Genomic DNA, 20907 nt, shown 5'->3' with positions numbered 1-20907 from the left:
AGTACCGTGACAAGTTCCAAGGAACGTTATGATAAAGTCACATATATTAATAAAAATTGTAAGTTTTTCTGCTAATTATTCATTAATTAATAAAAATTTAGAAGTTTATGATATTTAATGGGAGGGAGAAAAAAAATTAATGCTTCATAAAGGTTATTAAATGTATTATTAAAAGATGAACTTATTCTTCTAAATTATGCATAATGTTGAGATATTATAGTAAGTTAGAACAGTTTTTACCTTAAAAATATGGACTAAGGAGAAGACAAAGTTTGAAATTTATTTAGCATTAAAAACATTTACAGAAAAGACAAAGTTTGACATTGATTTAACGTTAAAAACATATAAAGGAAAGACAAAGTAATACATTTATTTAACATTAATTTCATTTAAATAAAGAGTAATGATTCATTAATAGCATTTATTTTTAAACACTTAATTAAAAGATTTTCTTTATGTGTTTCTGTTACATTACATCCTATGATTTATGATTTGAGTTTTGTGAAATGAAGGAGAATTAGGAGAGAGAGAAGAGGTGGGGTCAAAACGAGACTAAGAAGGAAGAAAGTGTTACTAGAGTGGTTGACGAAAAAGGCAAAAAATGAAAGTGCTGACAGGGATGAAAAAGGGTGGGACAGAACAGCACTATCTTTAGAAGCAATGTGGGGGAATCCAACAGCACACAAAGATCTCATAGGCCACAAGAACTTGTGGCTCACAAAATTCTCACCTTATGCTGAGGTGGAACATGTTTTTTCTCCTCTCTCCCACAAATAAAACCACACCCAACACAACACAACACAAACAAACAAACTTCACCACTTCACCCATCCCCTGCCTCTGTCACTATTCATTATCCGTTTTCATATCAATTTACAGTGCAAAAGACACCAAAAAAGAGAGTTACTGAATGCACCAACGACAACAACTTCTATATATCTATCTACATATACTTATGTATATATATTTTTCATCGTTACTTTCCCCATTTTTCTAGATAGAGAAGGAGCAAGCAAGCCACAACAACAACAAGAGAGAGATATTCCTGACCCTGACCACCCTCATCACCATTTTTATATCTCAGGAATGTCAGAGGTTAAAGGCTCTGCCATAAAGCTCTTTGGAAGGACGATTTCTCTGCCACACAATGATTCTTCTGCACCTGCGACTCTCGCTTCTCCTTCATCTCCCTCTTCTCCCCCGGAACTTACCTCTGCAACACAACAACACCAAGAACACCAGGTACGTCACCACCATATTTGTTTTTCCTTCACTTTGTGGAAAACCATGTCGATTTTCGAATCTAACCGCGACCCATTTTGCATAACCGTTCAATTGCTAATGGGTGTTTTCAAATCTTCAAAAAGTTTTCTTCTTGGCATCGTGTCAATTCAGTTGAATTCAGGGCTTGCTGCAATTTTCTGCGGTTATTTTTATTTGTTTTTTTAATCAGGGGTTTTGAATTTATTTAATCATCATTTAAGTGGTGGCGAGAATTCCCTGTGGGGTTCCTTTCGGCCAAATTGGATCCAATCTCCTTTATGGAATACAAGTATAAGAATATTGGATGGAATATATCATGTGGTTTGGCTAGCTTCGGTTTTAGCGTTCTGTTTGGGTCCATGAATTTGCATTTATGCTATACAAAGTGAGTTTTCTAATTTTAGTGATTTCTTCCTGTTTTGAAAATATTGTCCTAAACGGGTTGCTTGGCACGTTCAATCGAAATTCAAAAAAAGAAAAAAAAAAAATCTTTTGTGTCCATTTTTTATTAGATCTCTTGCAGCATCCCAGAGGTACTATCGCTAAGTTTTTGGCTTGAATATTTTCTTGTTTTACTTAACTCCAATCTAATCAATTTTCCTTTCACACCAAGGACTTTAATTGGAGCTTAACTATTCTAATTTGACACTTTTGTCCTTATTTAACAATTGTCCAAATGACCCCTGATTTTGTGACATCACTGAGAAGAGAACATATTTATAGACTACTTTTGATTTAATTATTTTCCATCCGTTTCATACTCTTATTTTCTTCTTCCCCTTGAATTCCTTATATGGTCCTGTATTTGTAAATTTTAAAAGATCATTTTCTCGATTGTCACCTACATATTTACATCTAGAATTGAGATTTTGGTGCTGAATTGTTCTATTGACTATGCTCCTTACGCTTTCACGTGAGCGACTTCGTTCATTGAACAAAGTACTTACCCTGTTAACTACCTTAACGTGAAAGGAAAAATAATATCTGCCCCATTTTTGGTGGTGTGAATTCACTCACCCTCCAACCTTTCCCCTGAAATATCTAAGATTTTTTTATATGTTGAATCAGAGTCACCAAATAAATAAATAAATGTATCAATTTCACATGTCATAATGATAAATACCAGTATATCATTTCTCTTTTCTTGATTTAAGGTATTGAGTTCAGAGTTTTCCAATTCCACGAGCTTAACCATAGTAAATTAGCAATTCTAACCGTGATCACGTTCACTGTTTTAGGAAGCACTAAGGAAAGAACTTACCTCACTTGAAGACGATGGTGCCTCGTCACACCAAACAACAGAGGATTTAAAATCTGCCGCTTCAGACATACTCGAGAATCCTAAGACTCCCTCAGCGGAAACAGAGACATCACTGCAGAAATCGCCCGAAAATGAAGAACAGAGCGAGACAAGTGCTTCTGAAGAAAAAACACCAAAGAAACCTGACAAGATACTTCCATGTCCGCGGTGCAATAGCATGGACACTAAATTCTGCTACTACAACAACTACAACGTCAACCAGCCTCGTCATTTCTGCAAGAACTGTCAGAGATACTGGACTGCAGGAGGAACAATGAGGAATGTGCCCGTGGGTGCTGGTCGCAGGAAAAACAAGAACACTTCGGCTGCAGCTGTGTCACATTACCGACAGATAGTGTTCCCGGAGCCACTTCAAGGAGCTACACTCAGTGCCTCCAATGGACTGCATAATGCCCTTCTGGGGAACAGAGCAACTGTGTTGAGTTTTGGTCCTGATACCCCTCTCTGTGACACCATGAGTTCTGTGTTGAACATTGCTGAGCGGGCCCAAAGCTGTGTATCAAATGGGTTTCATGCAACTGAGCGAAATGGCTCTGTTTCCTATAGTAAGGAGGGTGATGCGGGTGCTCATTCTGCTGCAGTTTCTGTTTCAACAACTTCAAATTCAAGCCATGCTAGCTCACATGAATCAGTTGATAAAAGAGTTGAAGGTTTCCCTCCTCAGTTATCATACTTCGCAGGTGCCCCTTGGCCTTATCCTATGCCTCCTCCTACATTTTGCCAACCTAGGTACCCTTTATCATTCTATACTACACCACCATATTGGAGTTGTATGCAACCCTCTTGGAATATCTCATGTATGTCACCCCAATCTTCTGTCAGCAACTCTGTCTCTGCCCCCATTTTAGGGAAACACTCAAGGAATGGGAACATCATCACCCCATTCAACTCACAGAAAGAAATACGTGATGTGGAACATAACAGTTCAGAGCACAATTTCTTGATTCCCAAGACTCTTAGAATCGATGACCCTGGTGAAGCTGCAAAGAGTTCCATGTGGTCAAAACTAGGAACCAAGAATGACAGAGCCAGTTCTGGAGGCCTTTTCCAAGCTTTTCCACCCAAGGGAAATGACATGAATCACAGGGTTGAAGCATCACCCCAGTTGCAAGCCAACCCTGCTGCTCTATCGCGCTCTCTTACCTTCCATGAACACACCTGAATGGGAATCACGGTGAGGCAAGTCGGATTCTCATTGTGCTTATGCAAGTAGAACCCCATTTTGATGAAAAAGTGTTCTTCCTTTCCCTCAAGAAATTGTTTTATTGAACAACCTCTGTGCAGGATTCCTAGGAGCCTGTTAGACTGAACAGGTGTTTTTGCTGCATAAATAGGAGATCTGTTGAGTAAATATCTTGGTGTATAGATATAGATATATAAATGAGACAAGCAAAACTAGGAGGAGAAGAAACAATGGCATCTTGGTTTAGAATACACATGCAAATCTTCTTTGGAATTCTGTTTTTTTTTTTTTTTCCTTTTTTTAGAGATTCTCTACTTTAATAATGTTAGTCCCAGATTATGATATTTATGTAAGCTTTCTTTATTTTATTTTCCTTCTACTTTAATCGTGCTATATAGCACGACTTGCACTCTCATAAACATCAACTCAGATGCACTCTGTTTTCGCCATTATCTACAGAGATTTGGTTTTCCATATTTGTTTTTTCTCTACCTTTTTTGGTATATTTACATTCAAATTCTGCTACTTATCCTAATATGAGGCTAGGATATAAGTGCCTCCGTGGTGTGCAACCATAATTAAAACGAATACTCACAAACTTTTGTTTCAACTACATGTTAAGAAACAATGTAACGTGTAACTATGATAACCCAAGTTAAAGGGAGGTGTTCAATTATATGGTTAATGTAAATGGTCTTTTTAAACGAATATTTGTTTAAGAAAATAATATTTGAAATAAATTATTACAAATGTTTTCTTTAATATAAGTCAATAAATCATTTACAAAGAGTTTAAATCCATTCCGATCTTTATGATGTCTTTACTTTTTAATATGCAAGATTTTTTTTTTTTAATTTTTAACACATTATTTTGTTCTTACTTATTTATCACTATCAATTACTAATTATACCGTTTCGCTTTATGCTAAGTTATGAACTTTTATTACTTTTTTTTAATTTTTAGAATTACTTTCTAAGTTTCTTATTTTTCTTAAACTAAAAAATAAATAAAAACGTTGCACGGGAGCGGATATGTTTACTAGTAAGATTAGACAAAGAGGGAAAAAATGTATTTCTTTTTTAGGTTTATTGGTTATATTGAGCCCATTAGGAAAAGAAATAACTGTAAAAGTAAAGGGGTGTCACCTTTTGAAGATTATAAAAATGGAAAATTGATGACCATGCTTTCTTTTTTTAAAGAACTCCAAAATAGAGAAAGTTAATAAATTGATATTCTTTTATGTGCATGCATTCATATGAAGGTCATTTTCAATCTTTATTGACGCAACAACAGAAAGTTAGGTCTTGATGCAGCAATATGCCAATCTTTTGTTAGTGGGATCTACTACATTCCTGGTCCTTCATTCCTATAGCTAATTCACTTTCACTGCATTAGGAGGTATTTATATAAAAGAAAATTATCTACAAATAAATGGACTCAATCTTCTTGCACTGCATTTTATGTACAGTCACAATCATATCGAAAGGTTGGACTGAAGGTAGCCAGACAATGCAAATGGATTTCATATAAAGTATCAAGTTCTTTTCTTGTTGCTACAAAACATGGAATTCATGGTGGCTTGGTTTACATTAATATTAGTTTTCTTAATTCAAAAAAATTGTTTCATTTTATTTTAATTTCTTACTTGGTTGGTTACTACCATTGATTAATGTGACTTCCACATTCATTGTTATTTACAGGGATGACAAAATAGTCAAAATTTGATGGGCTGAGCTGTTAACTTGTTTAAAATGAGACGAGTTGGGTTAAAAATTTTAACTCGTTAACCTGTTTTAGTTTGATTTCTCCATCCATCAATTTGACAGACTAAAATACGGGTTAATCCGACATGATCCGTTAGTTCATTTTTTTCTAAATTAAAAATTAAAATATAAAATAATTTAAAAATTAATTTTTTTATATTATATTTTTTAAAGGTGTAAATATATAATAATATTGTAATTTAAATCATTAACACTTATAAATTAAGTTATAATTATTATTTATAATAGAATAATTTAACATGTAAATGTAATAATTATTTTAATTTATCTAATTAAAAGCATTAACTAATTAATTAAAAGTTTAGAAAATATTTTATATGATTAAATGTGCTTTTAATATTCATTTATATGTATACATAAACAAAGTGTAAAAATAACAATTTTTAAAAAAATGAAAACAAATTAAAAAAAAAAGTGACAGGCTAGCCCAACCCAGTCTGTCAACTTGTCATCTACAAGGCAGGTTATCACAAGTGGCCTGTTTTTATTTGACGAGTTAGCTCGGTCTAGTCCGTTTCTTATGGATCAATGACAGGTCAGGCCAAAACGGGCCAAACTAGCCCATTTTATCACCTCTAATTATTTTGAGCCCAAATTTTCTATTGAATTTTTTTATGTTGTCTTATCCTAAGCATTAAAGATACGCTATATTGGTACTTTAAAAACCTTTTTAATATATTTTAAATTTTCAAAATCATTAATCATCAATGTATTTTGAAGACACAAATAAGAATCATTACAGGAAAATCCAGTAGAGAATCAAAATTCAATTATTTCCTCTTCAGAATCACCTTTGTCATTGTATATTTATCTAACATTGTTTATTCCTACCTAATGACATCATATGTGGCCCTTCAAAACCTAGCTAATATAATAAATGTTACACCTTATTCTAAGTATTCTTTAAATATACTTTCTTTTATCTTCAAGTTCATTAATATACATATTTCAAAAAGAAAAAAATTTAGTTCAATTATTTAAAAATGAATTTTTAAATAGAAGGTATACAATTTCTTAATAAAAAAACTCTCATTTATAACCATAGAGCTCTCAGTGAAAATAATATTACAACTAGGGATGTAGAAAAATCCGTACCTGTGGATAAAATCCACAACGAGTAAGAAATAAATATTATAAATGGATACCCACTGGTAACAAGTACGAATATTTATTCATACCTGCATGTTAACAGGGTGGGTACATGTATCATAGTATTCATACTCGTGGATATATGTACCCGGTATACTCTTATTTAAATTAAAAAAATTAAAAAAACATGATTAAAACATTAACACATTGATCTTGAATGAGTTATTTTTATCAACTGATTTTAAAATACAATCTCCCTTTCTTTGTAAATTGTTATTCAACACTATTTAAATAAGTTATTTGAACTTTGTTTGAAATTTATGAATGTTATATAGTGTATTTTATTTCAATTTATTGTTAAAATATGGTGCTAAATATTTTAATTTTCTTTTTGTAAATATTTGCGAGTACCCATGGATATCTATGGATGTTAAAAAAATATGCAGGTACTCGCATGGATATGAGAACAGGTATTGGATGTAGTGGCGGATCTTGACCAACAATATTGGGGAGCCAAAATATTAAAATCAAAACTTATATATATTTAATTATTGTCACTATTACAATAAAAACTAATACATTATTTAGTTCACTGATACAAACAAATACATTAACTACAAAAGAATTCACATGTATATAAATGATTTGTTTCGTGGATAGCTTTTATTTTATGACTTTTAAAAACTGAATATATTCTTTTAATTTTCATCAATATACCTTTTTTTATTAAGTTTAAGATTAGAAAATAATTTATCATAATTTACTAAAGAATTGAGAGTTAAAAGAAGAATATATGATAATCAAGTCACAATTAAAAATGGCTATGAAAAAATACACAGTATATTATTTCTTTGTGGATAGATTTTCATCAATATACCTTTTTTTTAGTTTAAGATTAAAAAATAATTTATCATAATCTACTAAAAAATTGAGAGTTAAAAAAAAAGTCTACGATAATCAAGTCACAATTAAAAATCGACTATGAAAAGACACATAATATACCCCCCCCCCCCCCCCCAAATTTTGAATTTTTTTGAATTATATATATATATATATATATATATATATATAATATAGAATTATATTTGAAATTTATTAAATTTTTTAAATTGTAGGCAATATATATTAGAAATTGATAAAAATTAAATTATGTATTTTTTTATTTTTTTTATTTAAACAAAAAATTTAATGTAAATACATAATAAAACATAAAATTAAATATAATAAAAATATAAATTTTCAGGTATAATTTTTCTTTTGGTTCCTGTTTTTATTCAAAAATTGACACTAGGATTATGTTAATTACACCAATAAAGCAAATCATCCATATTAAAAGTCTCAATTTTAATGAAAAGATCATTGATCTGTTTCGAGAAATTTAACGAAATTTATCATAAAAGACCGAATTACATCAGTTTTTCAAAAATCAGGACCAAATTGAGACTAAAAAAAATTGGAGGGCCAACTTAATATTTTTAAATGAAAACATGAATCAAAAGAGTAATTAAACCAAATATTTATTAAAATAATTTTTATTTTCCTTTTCATTGTCTTTTTAGTTTTTCACAAATTGTAATAATCTCTATAAGGCCCACTAAAATGTCTTATTCTTTTCTGCCCTAAATTAAAGAGCTGCCCCTTGTGAGTTGGGCCTAAGGACTAGTCCAAAGGATAAAAACCCACCCTAAGTCTGCCCTAACTCACACTTTCGACTTGCTTTCAGCGAACCTTGAGTTGCAGTCGTCACCCACTCTGCTAGGGTTTGCTTTCCCGTCTCGGACAAGTTCGCTCGAAGCTCGTTTCTACTCAACGTAAGTTGCCCATCAACTCATATTCTCCCTTTCTTAGTGTAATCTCAAGTTGTCTCAGTTGGAGTTTTCGTAGTGAACCCAATCTTAAGATCTGTTCCACTATTTTCCAGTTCTAAGTCTCTTCCTGGAGCTTCTGTGTTCCGCTATTGGAGTCGCACCCTTCTTTTAGCCTTTTTCCAAGTACGAGGAAGTTAGGGTTTACGGTTCTATTTCATTTTCTCACATGTTCTGATACTACTTCGTGAGTTGATGTTTGGTTGCCACTGAAAATGATTTGGGAGTTGTTAAAAGCATGTTTTGGTCTGTTTGGATGTATCTGAGTGCGTGAACTGTGACGGGTTCTGTTGGTCTCGCCTAAGCGAGTGTGTCTCACCTAGGCGAGATTAGCAACAACTCGTCCAAGCTGTTTGCGCGAGCGGTCGCTCAGGCGACGAGCGCCTGTTTTGAGCGAGAGCCCATCTCGCTCAGGCGAGGAGGTCTCGCCTAATCGAGAGGGCGCGACAACGTTACTGTTCCTGATTCGAGCCCTCGCCTAGGAGAAGGGAGCTCGCCTGAGCGAGGGAAACCTCTCGCCTAAGCGAGGGGCTGAGTGAGGGGCATGTTTGTTTTCTGATCTCCTTGTTTTTGAATATTGACCACATGTTAGACTGTTTATTCCCTTTTAAAGTATGAATTGAGTGACTTTGTGTGAATAAGATGGAGTATGATTTGTGATTCATGAGTTTTAACATGATGTGAGCATGATGTTTGTATGGGATGATTCATGGGATTAAAATGATGAGTTGGGTATGGATTTTGACATGAGACATGAGTGAATGTTGGTTAATGAATATGGCATGGTGTCGGTATGAAATACACTTCTACATTCGTGGTTTGGGAAGGATAAATGAAATGGATTCAACATGGAATACAAATGAGGAGGGATTGTAAAAGTTGGCATGAGATATATACATATGCATGTTAAATATTACTTGTTTGATTATGATTGGTCCATGGTTAGTGGGTAATTCCTTAAAATCTCTAGGTGGGGTTTCAGGGTCGTGCTTCAGTGGTCGGGACGTAATTCCATGGCCTCTGTTAGTGGGTGTCCATGGTGGTGCCCAATTGATATAATTTGGTAAGGATTCAAGGTAAGGATTGCATTCTGACACTCTAAGGAGTCAGTTAGTCTCACTTAGAGCGGACTGACTCCTGTGGTGAGAGTAGCAAGAGGCTTGAAACTCATTAAGGGCTAACCTTGTGTGTGGGGGATTGATTCTTCGTAACACTTGTAACACATAGCTCGGGGGTGAGCAGAGGTATCCACCACAAGTGCAAGCATCCACTAAATCCGACCAGATTATATATGTATCCGGATGAGTCGAGTTAGAGTCTAGTGTATTGTTTGAGAAGTCAGAACATGTTTGGATGATATATGAAATACTTGGATTGTGTAATGCATGTGATTACTTGATGAATTATTTTACTCTAGCTTACCCTGTTTGTTGTTTGATTGTCTTGTATGTTGTTCTTCTACTTTTGCGATGATCATCAACTTGTTGATGTGAGCAGATTCGAGAAGCACTCGAGGTCAACCGGGAAGAGATGATTTCGCTGCATAGATCGCTTGGGTTGGACATCGTGTTTTGTTTGGGCTTTTCGTTAGGGCTATGGCTCATGTATTGCTTTACTCTTTAATGCTCTATCTTCTTCTGTTAGCCTTTGGTTCTTGTAATCTAGTATGTTTTGGCATCGTGGTGTGTCTCGAATATTATAAGGAGTAAGGTTTAAACTCCTGGACCGCGTTTATACTTTATTTTGTGTGACACTTCCTTTAATTATTTTATTAATTAAATGGGGCGTTACAATCTCTCACTCTCATATTTCTTCTTTTTGTTTTTAAAGAAAAAAAAAGTTAGACAAATTCATTATATTTCTCATTTATGCTCTTCCTTTCTCGTCTCTTGTCTTACTTGATTATGAAAACATTATTTTTTTTTAATCTCATGAGCTTTTTGTATATTCATTTTTTTATGAATATAGAAAAAAATAATAATGTATTATGTGTTTTTTCGTAATCGATTTTTAATTATAACTTGACTATAATATATTTTTCTCTTAATAATTACGTGTCTCAATTTTTTATTAGATTATGATCAATTATTTTTTAGTATTACTTACAAAAAAGGTATATTGATAAAGAATGAAAGAATAAATTAATCATTTAAAAGAAAATCATTGACTAAAACAAGATATATTCTACCTCTTCACATATTTTGAAGCATTATACTAATGATGAAAAATGTTTAGTTAGAGAAGTCATTTTTTGAAGCATTATATTAATGATCGAATCTAATGATCTCAAAATTATATTACTTTGGCCCCTCCGACACTTTTGGTCAAGATCTGTCACTACTCATGAGATGAAAAATAATGCTAACTATTAAACAAATATTTAAGTATCAAATGAGATGAGAAATTTATCTTTTTTTTCTTTTATAAATGGAAGAAAACAAATAAGAAATGAGAGAGAAAAAATAATGTGTATGTCTAGTTTTTTTTTTTCTTTTTAAGAAATGAAAAGATAACAAGTGAGAATAAAAGATGGGTAAAATTGTAGAAAACTAAAATAGACAATGAGGAATGGGAAAGTAAATAAAACATATCTTAATAAATAATTTTATTCTTTATATTTGATTCTATACTTTATTATTTGTTAATATTAAATGTTGTACTTTATAAAAGAAAAAAAATATAATTTAATTTCCATCAATTTTTAATATATACTATATATACTTTAAAAAAATCAAAAAAAATCAAAATTCAAAATATATATACATATAATATAAAAAAATTCAAAAATTTTGGGGGGCATTGTAACCCCATTCCTACAAAGCTCCACCCCTGACTGGATGAATATTTATCCAGTGGGTAGGGTACAAGGGACCTACTACCCATACCCTACTCGCTCCGTTGACATCCCTAATTACAATTGTCTCTACCTTATTATAAGCAAAGGATATATAAAAAATTAAATAAATCTAGCCTATATACTTAAAAACATAATGAGAAGTTTGTGTCTAAAAGAAGACAATTGAGAGATGAGTAGGTGAAATGTTTTTTGAAAATGATTTATCAAGAAGAGATACAACAAAATATAAATAGTTCAATTTATATAAGAAATTCACAACACCTTTAATTTGAAATCACAACGAAGCCTCCATGAAGTTGCAAGAACTCCACAATAAACATGTTGCATCGTGATAGTACAAGCTATTAATATATGTATATTACAAGTTGATAACATGTGTTGCTAACGTTAATTAAATCCCCAACCTCTCTTGCTCATAGATTGTGGTTTCTATGTTTTGACACTCCACTCCAATGGAGGATAATGAACCAGATGTTTATCGTGTAAGCATAAAAACGCAGAATATGATCCTATTATTGATTCTGACAATCAATCATAAACAATATTCCATACTGATAATCATGTTGTAAAAAGTAAACGGAAGCGTACCTGAATTTACTATAACGATAATATTAGAGAGCACTAATGATACAGTGATCTTCCTCTTGTAGAGCACCTTTATTTCCCTTAGGTTTTCTCTCTTGATGGGGATAGGGAGAAAGGAACAGGAAGAGTACGTTATGACTCTGTGTGTGCTCTCAGAAGGGGACCACGACCATTTATAATCTGAATTACTTAAGTTTTAGTATTTCTAATTTGGCCCCTCATCAAATTAGAAATTACTAACTGGTCTCTGCACAATATTTATTTTCATGACATATGCCTTTACATTAATTAAAAAAACTTTTTTTTTAATTAAATAAAATAATTTATATATAAAAAAAAATCTAATTTGACACCTCTGAATTTTTTATCCAAGTTCACCATTGACCGACACACCATCGTCCATCAATCATTCCTCATCATATAAAATTTTATTAAAATAAATTTAAAAAAATACAAAATATTATAAATCATACTAAACCCATGATAAAAATTATACTTACAAAACATAAATAAATTATATTATTATAAAAATGGTATAAATAAATACACTAAGTTAAAATATTAAACCATTTATAATGTTATTTATAAATAAAAATCAAATTAACTAACTTAACTTATGTACAATAATTCTTTTAATAAAAATATGAGAAACTTGTCTATTTGAATTGTATATACTTACAAATTTGTAAATATTAGCGTCACCGTACTCTACGACTCACAGAACCATTTATTTATCCAAAAAATTGTGACAAATTAAATAAAATCACTCTCTGATAAAATCTCTAAAAATGTTTGAAAGTGTAAATTATGATAGGGCTTATCAATCCATCATCATAACAGATTGGAGACCAATTTTTCTTTTTCGCCTTTTAATTATTTGAATATTTAACTTTTTACAAATAATTTTTTAATAAGTAATAGTTTTTACAAAGATATTTATTGCTTTGAAAACTAAACTTAAAATACTATTTTTATTTCAAATGATATAAACAGAGACACATAATATAAATTTATATCATCAAAATTTCAATTATTTTTATAAATATAAAATTTAATTTTTGTGATGATCAAAATTCTCTTAAAAATGGGTTGTCAACTGTTCTTATAAGTGAAAAAAAAAAATATTCCTTTCATAATTAACTTCCTGTGCTATGATGTCTATTTAATGTAAAAAAATATTTACCTCTCATATTTCTGTGCTATTACTTCTACTTAATGTGAAAAAGTATTTATTTTCCTTTCATAATTAACTTTGTGTGGTATTACGTGTATTTAATGTTTAACTTTTGTGGCCGTAGGTGGCCTGCAGTTGTGCAGATAAACTCGAACAAGTGCGGGAATAGTCGAAACACTTTCCAATAGAATCCAAAAGTAGAAAGAGAAGATAAAGCTAGCAACCTTTATCTTTTTCTCCCTTTTCTTTATTCTTGGTTACTTTTTCTTTAGTTGTGAATTGAGCCCTGGCCAATTATTTTGGTGGGTTGTTAAAGCAAGTTTTATCTTGTATCAACTGTGCTACAAGTGTCTCTGAAATCAAAGTCAGGGTCGAAGCACAGATATTTCATAGGTTGCTGTCATGTAAAAGAGACCACAAATTATAATAGAGAAGTTGGTGTTGAGGGACCCACCTGGTTTCATGTGATGCCCTTTCTGTCTGTTGCACCCTTTTGCCTGTCCTTCCCTAAATTTCTGGTACAACTCTAAATCTGTCACCATATCTTCATTTTGGCTTCATCAAATGCTGCTACTTTACTATATATAAATATTTTCCAAACTTTCTGTTTTCAATTTTTTTCTTATGCTAATTCACCCTGATCATCATTAATACAAATATATGTTGCTCATCTTGTTCGCCACTTGATAATCATTATTATTGATTCAATATAGTTGCTCAAAAAATGTTTTGGGATATTGTTTGTAAAGGAAATAAACAATAAATTAAAGGAAAATATATAACAATTAAATAAACAATGAATGATAACTTTGCTCTTTCTTTGACTTTTTATCAGTCATTTTGGTTTTTCTTTTTTTTTCCTGTGATTTTGGTTCTTCAATTTTTAAAAAAATATTATTTTTTTATATAATTCTCAATTTTAGATATGTTTAATATTTTATGTTTTACATTTCGATTAATTAAATCGTTTTTATGATATTTTAAATGAATATGATTAGTAAAGATTTAATTGTGCTGAAATTAAAACATAAAATGTGTATAAAGTTGAAAATTGAATTAATATTACGATTTTTTAAAATTTAATACCTAAAATTGAAAAATAAATATATAAGATAAAAATAAAAAATAAATCATGAATCACAAATCCAAAAGAATCAAAATTTCAAATTGTACTAAACTTTGGTGACGTCTTACAATACAATACATCAAATGTGCATACAATAACTCCATCTGAAAATATACTAAATCAATAATAGAAGCATTTTTCTAAATCGTATTTCATTTGGTCTATTTTACTAAAATTATTTTAATGATATTCATTGGAACATAAATTGTTATTAAGTATAAGTCAAAATTATATAATCACAAAAAAATTTCAGTGACAAAATTGTATTGATGAAAAAAGTTGTTGATAAAACAATTAATGAATTTATCGACAATATTGTTGTCAATAATGGATTCATCGATAATATTTATCAACAAATCTATAAGTAATTTATAATGTTTATTATATATATATATATATATATATATATATATATATATATATATATATATATATATATATATATATATATATATATATATATATATATCATAAGTAAATTTCATCAATAATATGGAAGTCGAAATTTCAATTATGAACTTTGACCATATCATTCTAAAATTTTTCAATAAATTCATTTATACTGCTTTTTTTTTAATTTGTTGGTTAATATCTTAATAATGATTTTTTTAAATCCATCATCAATTGATTTTTTTTAAATTTGTTCGTAAATCAAATTTTTTAAAATTTGTTGGTAATTATATTTTTTTAAAATATGTCAGTAATTCCATTGTTAAAATGGACATCCATTTTTTTTGTCAAATTTAAAGAAATATTTGTTATAAATTAATTCAAAGTAGGTAAGAAAAAGGAGGAGGAGGAGGAGGAGCAAGAAAAGAAGAAATGGGAGGAGTGGGAAGAAGAAGAGGAAGAGGAGGAGAAGGGGACTACTACGTTTGTGCAGACAACAAAGGTAGCAAGAAAGGTGGAGGCAATGACGACAAAGGCAAAGGCAATATTGATAAAGATGGAGGAAGAGAAAGAAAAAGAAAAAAAAGAGGAGGAGGAAGAATAAAAAAAACCTAATACCGAGAACTTTTTACCGAATTATCAAAATCCATCAGAAATTATTAATAAATATTTACCGAGAGATTTTGGTCATCGTTAATCACCAATGATTGATTACCAATGAATTCTGGTCTTTAATAATTACCAAAAAATTATTTTATCCATTATTAAAATTTATCTATGAACATTTCACTGATGAATTTAATCATCGGTAATTTTGATTTATCAACAAATTTTAATTATTATCAACAGAGAGTGTGACCATGGATAAATTCAGTTTTTTTTTCTTATAGTGTATGTTAGATGCTAAATTTATTTTTTCCAAAATTTTAAAATAAATTATACCTATTATAAGTGAATATTAAAACATGGACACATAAATGCATATGTCCGATACAAGCTAGCAATTTACAGTTAAATACATAATAAGTGTTGATTTGTGGTGGAATTTGAATTAAATAACGAAACTGAAGTTGGAGATTGAAATTAGGCTTAAATAGTCATTTGGTCTTAGTTTTGGTCGACTTTTTTCACCTTGATCCTACTTTTGAAATTGTTTTCAATTTGGTCTTACTTTTCGTTATATTTTTTCAATCAACTCCTTTCCATTAACTAATATTTTTTTATTTTGTAAATTGATATATAAATGGATCACTATTGTGACTAACAATTTTTTAATCATTAAAATTAATTGTTAATGAGCCATTTTCTTGTAGTGATTTATAATTTATATAGTTTAATATTAATTTTAAGAAATGTGTATTTAATTTTATTCAATAGACAAGAGTTTAACCTTTAAGAAGTTATATTTTTATATTTTATATTTTTATTTAATTGTGTTTGAAATACATTTTTGATTAGAAATCTGTTTAATTTCATTTTAAATTTCGTGTTCTTACCTTGAAGGAAACATTTCTTATATAAGAAACATTTTCGAAAAAATGTTCTACATGTTGAATTTTCTAATGATAAATTTTTCCAAGATTTTCTTTTTTCTTTTTTTAAGTTAAAAAACCACCATTAACCATTATATGCTCCAAGGTTGGAATGTTCTTTTATAATCACAAACACAATTTTAAGGTCTAATTCTATTATTGAACAACATAAATTTAGTTATTACTAATTCATTATTATATCATTTTTATCTCAAAGTATCTATTATTCTTGTTTCTTTTTAATAAATTGTTGTTTTTAATTATATAAGTCTTATAATATTAGATAGATTTAAGGATAGTACAAAAAAGGATATTTTGTTGAGATGCTTACAGTGACCGAGTGTTTAATTTTATTTTATAACTTTTAAAATTTATCTTACATATATCTTATCCTTTAATAGACTCATCTTAACATTTAGCATAGGCCGACTCAACTTAACCCTTTAATCCTGGTGAACTCAGCTCTTTTCTTTTGTTTGTTGATTCGGTTCGAGCTTCAACCTGGATAGACTCAAATCTACGTAGGTTGTAACATCCTAGTTAGATATAACTAATTTTAATAAATAAAACAGGAAATAAAAACAAAACCTCATTTATTATAATGTCATTTCCCCAAATGCGGGAAAATTAAAACCATACATCAAACGTCATAATAACCATAATCGTAAATTAAGCTCCAAGTTTTACAATTTCAAAACTGATTTTAAAACCGACTTACAAAAATAATGACAATAAGCTGAAACATAAAATCCCCAGGCTACCCCGCTCCGATCTAGGCCTCACCAGAGTCACCTGCAACATCATCTGCTATCGTGTAACGAATTACACGATCATCGCCAAACATAAGCAAATAGGGCGAGCTAACAATATAAACATGTATTCATACAATACAAGTATATGCACACACTCATTAGAGGAACTCTATCCTCTAACTCTACACCACATGGCCACCACCATGTTATCTGCGTTCTACCTCTTTAGATGATAACCTCAAGATACTCTTTGTTGGCACCACCTACAAGCCACAACTTGTAGAACACGTGTGGAAAAACATGCTACGGACCACACTCTGTAACGCCATATGGAGTTCCCAATACAAATCATAGTTTGTACTCTCGACATAAGATTAGCACATCACTGGCCATAACCTGTGATTGCTCAATCTAGTGGAGACCCTCTGTATGAGCCACAACTCGCACACTCACATCAGTAACATTTGTCAATCCAAGCCACAACTCAAGGAATGCTCGTGTTCATCCGCCATCTTGAGCCATAACTCAAAAGATATCATTTCGAGCCACAACTCAAGGAATGCCACATGTTTACCCTTTATCCTGAGCCACAACTTAAGGGATATCATACCGAGCCACAACTCAAGGAATGCTCTAGCAAGTCCGTCTTTAAGGTATCACCCAAAGCCTTGTAGACCACGCACATTCAACGCATACAAACATTATGCCCTTGTAATATCGTCTGGCACTACTATAGAGCCGCCAAGCAAAAGCCAACTGTAGACCCCTTGGCGGCACCTATCAGTCGCCAGTCGCCAAGCGCCAAACGCCTTACCACTTACTATCTCTGCAGGTATCGCCTGGCGGAACGACCCTCACTACTAGACACCACCCGTCATAGCAGCACCCTAAAATTGTAGCTATCACCTCACAGTTACAATCTTACCGTTAGGCGTTAGACCAATACAATGAGCTTACTGATTATTTTCCCAATGTAACAAAACTCCAATTCCTCTCAGTACCACTACAAGATACTCAGCTCATAGTGACACACCAAACCTCTTTCCAAAAGTTGGAGTTCATCTCACCCATATTTACATGGATTTATATCTCTAATTCTGTAAGACTCGAGAAATTTAAATAATTAAATAAATAATTATTTAATAAATGCGGATAATAGGAGCCTTTATGGAATTTAATGTAGATTGCTATGATGTGGAAAAGTACTAGCTCAAGTGGTTGAGACTTGTTTGTGTGAGATGACTTGTGTTTGTGTGAATTGAAGGTTGAAAAGTCTTGGGGCATTAAGGTCTTGGCTAAAATTAACTAGAATAAAACAGTGGGGGTGTGTTTTGATTTATATTAACTTATGTGTTAATTTTTTATAAGCTCACCCTTTATGTTTGTGTTTGGTGATGATCGTGTGACTTGTCACACGGGAGCAGATGATATTCCAAGTGATGTTGTGGATGCATAGTGACATTGAGAGGGCTAGCTTGGGGAACTTTGAGCTAGGGATTTTATTTTGTTTTTTTGACTATTTCTTCGGATCTTGGAACTTGGAATAATGTTATTACTGTGGTTTTGTTTAAAATTATGGCGCGCTGAATAATGTTTTAAATTTTCATGCGTTTGTGAATAATAAAATTATGTCGTTTGATTTTAATTTCTTATTTAATTATTTTAATTTAGTAATTTCCAGTAGGGACGTTACAAATTCCACTTACTTAGACCATTTAAATGCCTAAATTTAATTAGATGCACCCACTGCATAAAACTCATACCATAGTCCCCTAATTGTACCTTTTTTTTGTTATGGTCCTAAACAACACATCCCTTTTCTCCAAATTTGTTCTATCACATTGCATTATTCTTTTAACATGCCATATGCTCATTTATTCTCAATTAAGATCAACTTCCTTATAATTTAAAACTGAGAACAAAAACCCATTGCCTATGATTAACTCAGACTAATCACTACAACTTTTTATAACTCACCACACACTAGCTATAATACCCATTACACCCAAGTCTCCAACCCCTAATCCATTCTTTAATCTTGCTTTTTTCTCTAACACCCAATATATTCATGAACTGTCTTTTCCCCAATTTTCATAACTATTTATCCACAAGTTACCACAAAATCTGACCCAATCCCATCACGCCCAAAAACAAAACTTGTCCTTGTGATCTACACCGTCGCCTGGCGGTAGATTTTGTCCTGCCAGGCGGCACATCAGTTTCTAGGAAACCCAGATTCTTATGCACCTGCAATAGAACCCTTAAAAATTCCAAAACTTCTCCTTCTGCCTCCTTCCCCAATCTAGTCATGCAATCGTACATCCATTGGCAGACCTTAAGAGAGACTAAGGGGGGCCATGGCCTCCCATTTTTTTTACATTTATATATTTAATATATAATTTTTGATATATTTTCTAAACATTTAATATTTTTAATATATTTTATATATTTGATAGTTTAATAAATTTATATATATATATATATATATATATATAAATAAGAAAAAATATTTTCCTTTTGTTGTCCATATTTATTTTTTAATTTTTTAATTTTACCTTTTAAATATTTTTTAAATAAAAATAGTTATTTTATTAATATTATCTTTTAAATGATTATTTGTTTAATTTAACTATTTTTTATTTGATTATTGTTTTAAATTTAATCATTATAAATAAAAATTAATTATAGTAAAATTATAAAAAATATTTATATTTAATTTTATAATTATAATAATAACATAATTATAATTTTATTATTATAAAAGTAGTAAATACATGTTTTTACTAGTTTATATAAAAATTTTGAAATTATTCTTTTGATTCTTGTTTTTGTTCAAAAATATTAAGTTTGTCTTCTAGTTTTTCTAGTCTTAGTTTGGTCCCGATTTTTTAAAAAATGATGCATTTTTGTTCTTTTTTTGTTAATTTCTTGAATCGAATCAATGTTTTTCATCAAAAATAAAGTTGTGAATAAGGATGGTTTGTTTTGTTGGTGTAATTAACATGATCTTCATGTCAATTTTGATGAAATTTTTTTGCTCTGCTTCAAAAAATCTAACGAAAAAGATCAAATTGCATCAATTTTTAAAATATCAGGACCAAATTGAGACTAAAATACCCTAGATGACCAACTTGACATTTTTGGAATAAAAAATGGATAAAAAAAGTAATTCAACCAAAATTTTGGCACCTCCAAAATATTGGTCGAAGATCCGCCACTATGTACATCCAAAGGCTCTAACTATCAATTTAATTCGAACATAGCAATTCTTCCTGAAATTCATACATCAATTAATCTAGTAACATAAAATCCTCAATTTCCAAACCCTATAAGAACGTTCATACAATTTTCTCCAATCAAATTTAATTGATACCGTAATTCATCAATTCCTAGCATCCAACAATCTACCCATAAATAAAACCCTCCTCTTCTCCGATCAGAATTAACCTAGAACCTCCAAAATGCCAAAGTCGAGTCAATTTTGCTCGAGTCGGTAGAAGCCCAGAAATTGGGTGAGAAAAGTTGTGTCGCCTGGCAGCCTGTTCTTGTCGCCAGACGATTTCTGAGAAAATCCCAAAAACTCAGTACAATCAAATGAGTCGCTTGGCGGCTCTGAAGGCCTGCTAGGCAATTTTTGGAAAAATTCCAGAAACACGCAATTACACGTGTTAAGCAACACTGAAACATCCAAACATACATACTATCATGCAAAAGAATAACACAAATTAAATTTACAGAGTCTAGCTCCCCTAAACTTGGCAATCTTTCCCCCTTGATCAACACTGGCCTCCTTTGCTCTTCCACAGTTGAGCTCTTCCTCTCACTCATAAACTTAGTTGTTACTCTGAATTTTCTCTCCTTACAATACTCACCAATGGTAGACTCCAAAAACACACTCTCCCCCTTAATATGCCTCTTAACTAAGCCTTAATTATGGTTAATGGAAAGAAAACGAAAATACCATAAAAATTGTTTTAATTGCCATT

At 31.1% G+C, this 20907-nt stretch overlaps 1 protein-coding gene and 1 long non-coding RNA gene across 2 annotated transcripts; one reads left to right on the top strand and one right to left on the bottom strand.

The window, feature by feature from the left end:
* Positions 1–553: 553 nt before the first annotated feature.
* On the bottom strand, positions 554–2655 carry LOC114179203. Its single transcript, XR_003603447.1, has 2 exons — positions 2525–2655; positions 554–1213 (listed from the first exon to the last, which is right to left on the bottom strand). It is a non-coding gene; the product is annotated as an uncharacterized LOC114179203 (long non-coding RNA).
* On the top strand, positions 985–4040 carry LOC114179202 (cyclic dof factor 1-like). Its single transcript, XM_028065452.1, has 2 exons — positions 985–1242; positions 2502–4040. Exons 1-2 carry the CDS (start codon positions 1087–1089, stop codon positions 3744–3746), a joined length of 1401 nt encoding a protein of 466 aa, XP_027921253.1. The 5' UTR covers positions 985–1086; the 3' UTR covers positions 3747–4040.
* Positions 4041–20907: the final 16867 nt, after the last annotated feature.

Source organism: Vigna unguiculata, chromosome 3, assembly GCF_004118075.2.
Source record: "Vigna unguiculata cultivar IT97K-499-35 chromosome 3, ASM411807v1, whole genome shotgun sequence".
NCBI classification, from domain to species: Eukaryota; Viridiplantae; Streptophyta; class Magnoliopsida; order Fabales; family Fabaceae; genus Vigna; species Vigna unguiculata.
The sequence above is the reverse complement of the archived record's forward strand: the minus strand, read 5'-3'. Positions and strand labels throughout refer to the sequence as shown.

Coding starts and splice junctions, on each gene's coding strand:
- LOC114179202 (XM_028065452.1), top strand. CDS start 1,087: ATGTCAGAGGTTAAAGGCTCTGCCATAAAGCTCTTTGGAAGGACGATT. Junction 1,243..2,501: donor AACAACACCAAGAACACCAG/GTACGTCACCAC, acceptor TCACTGTTTTAG/GAAGCACTAAGGAAAGAACT.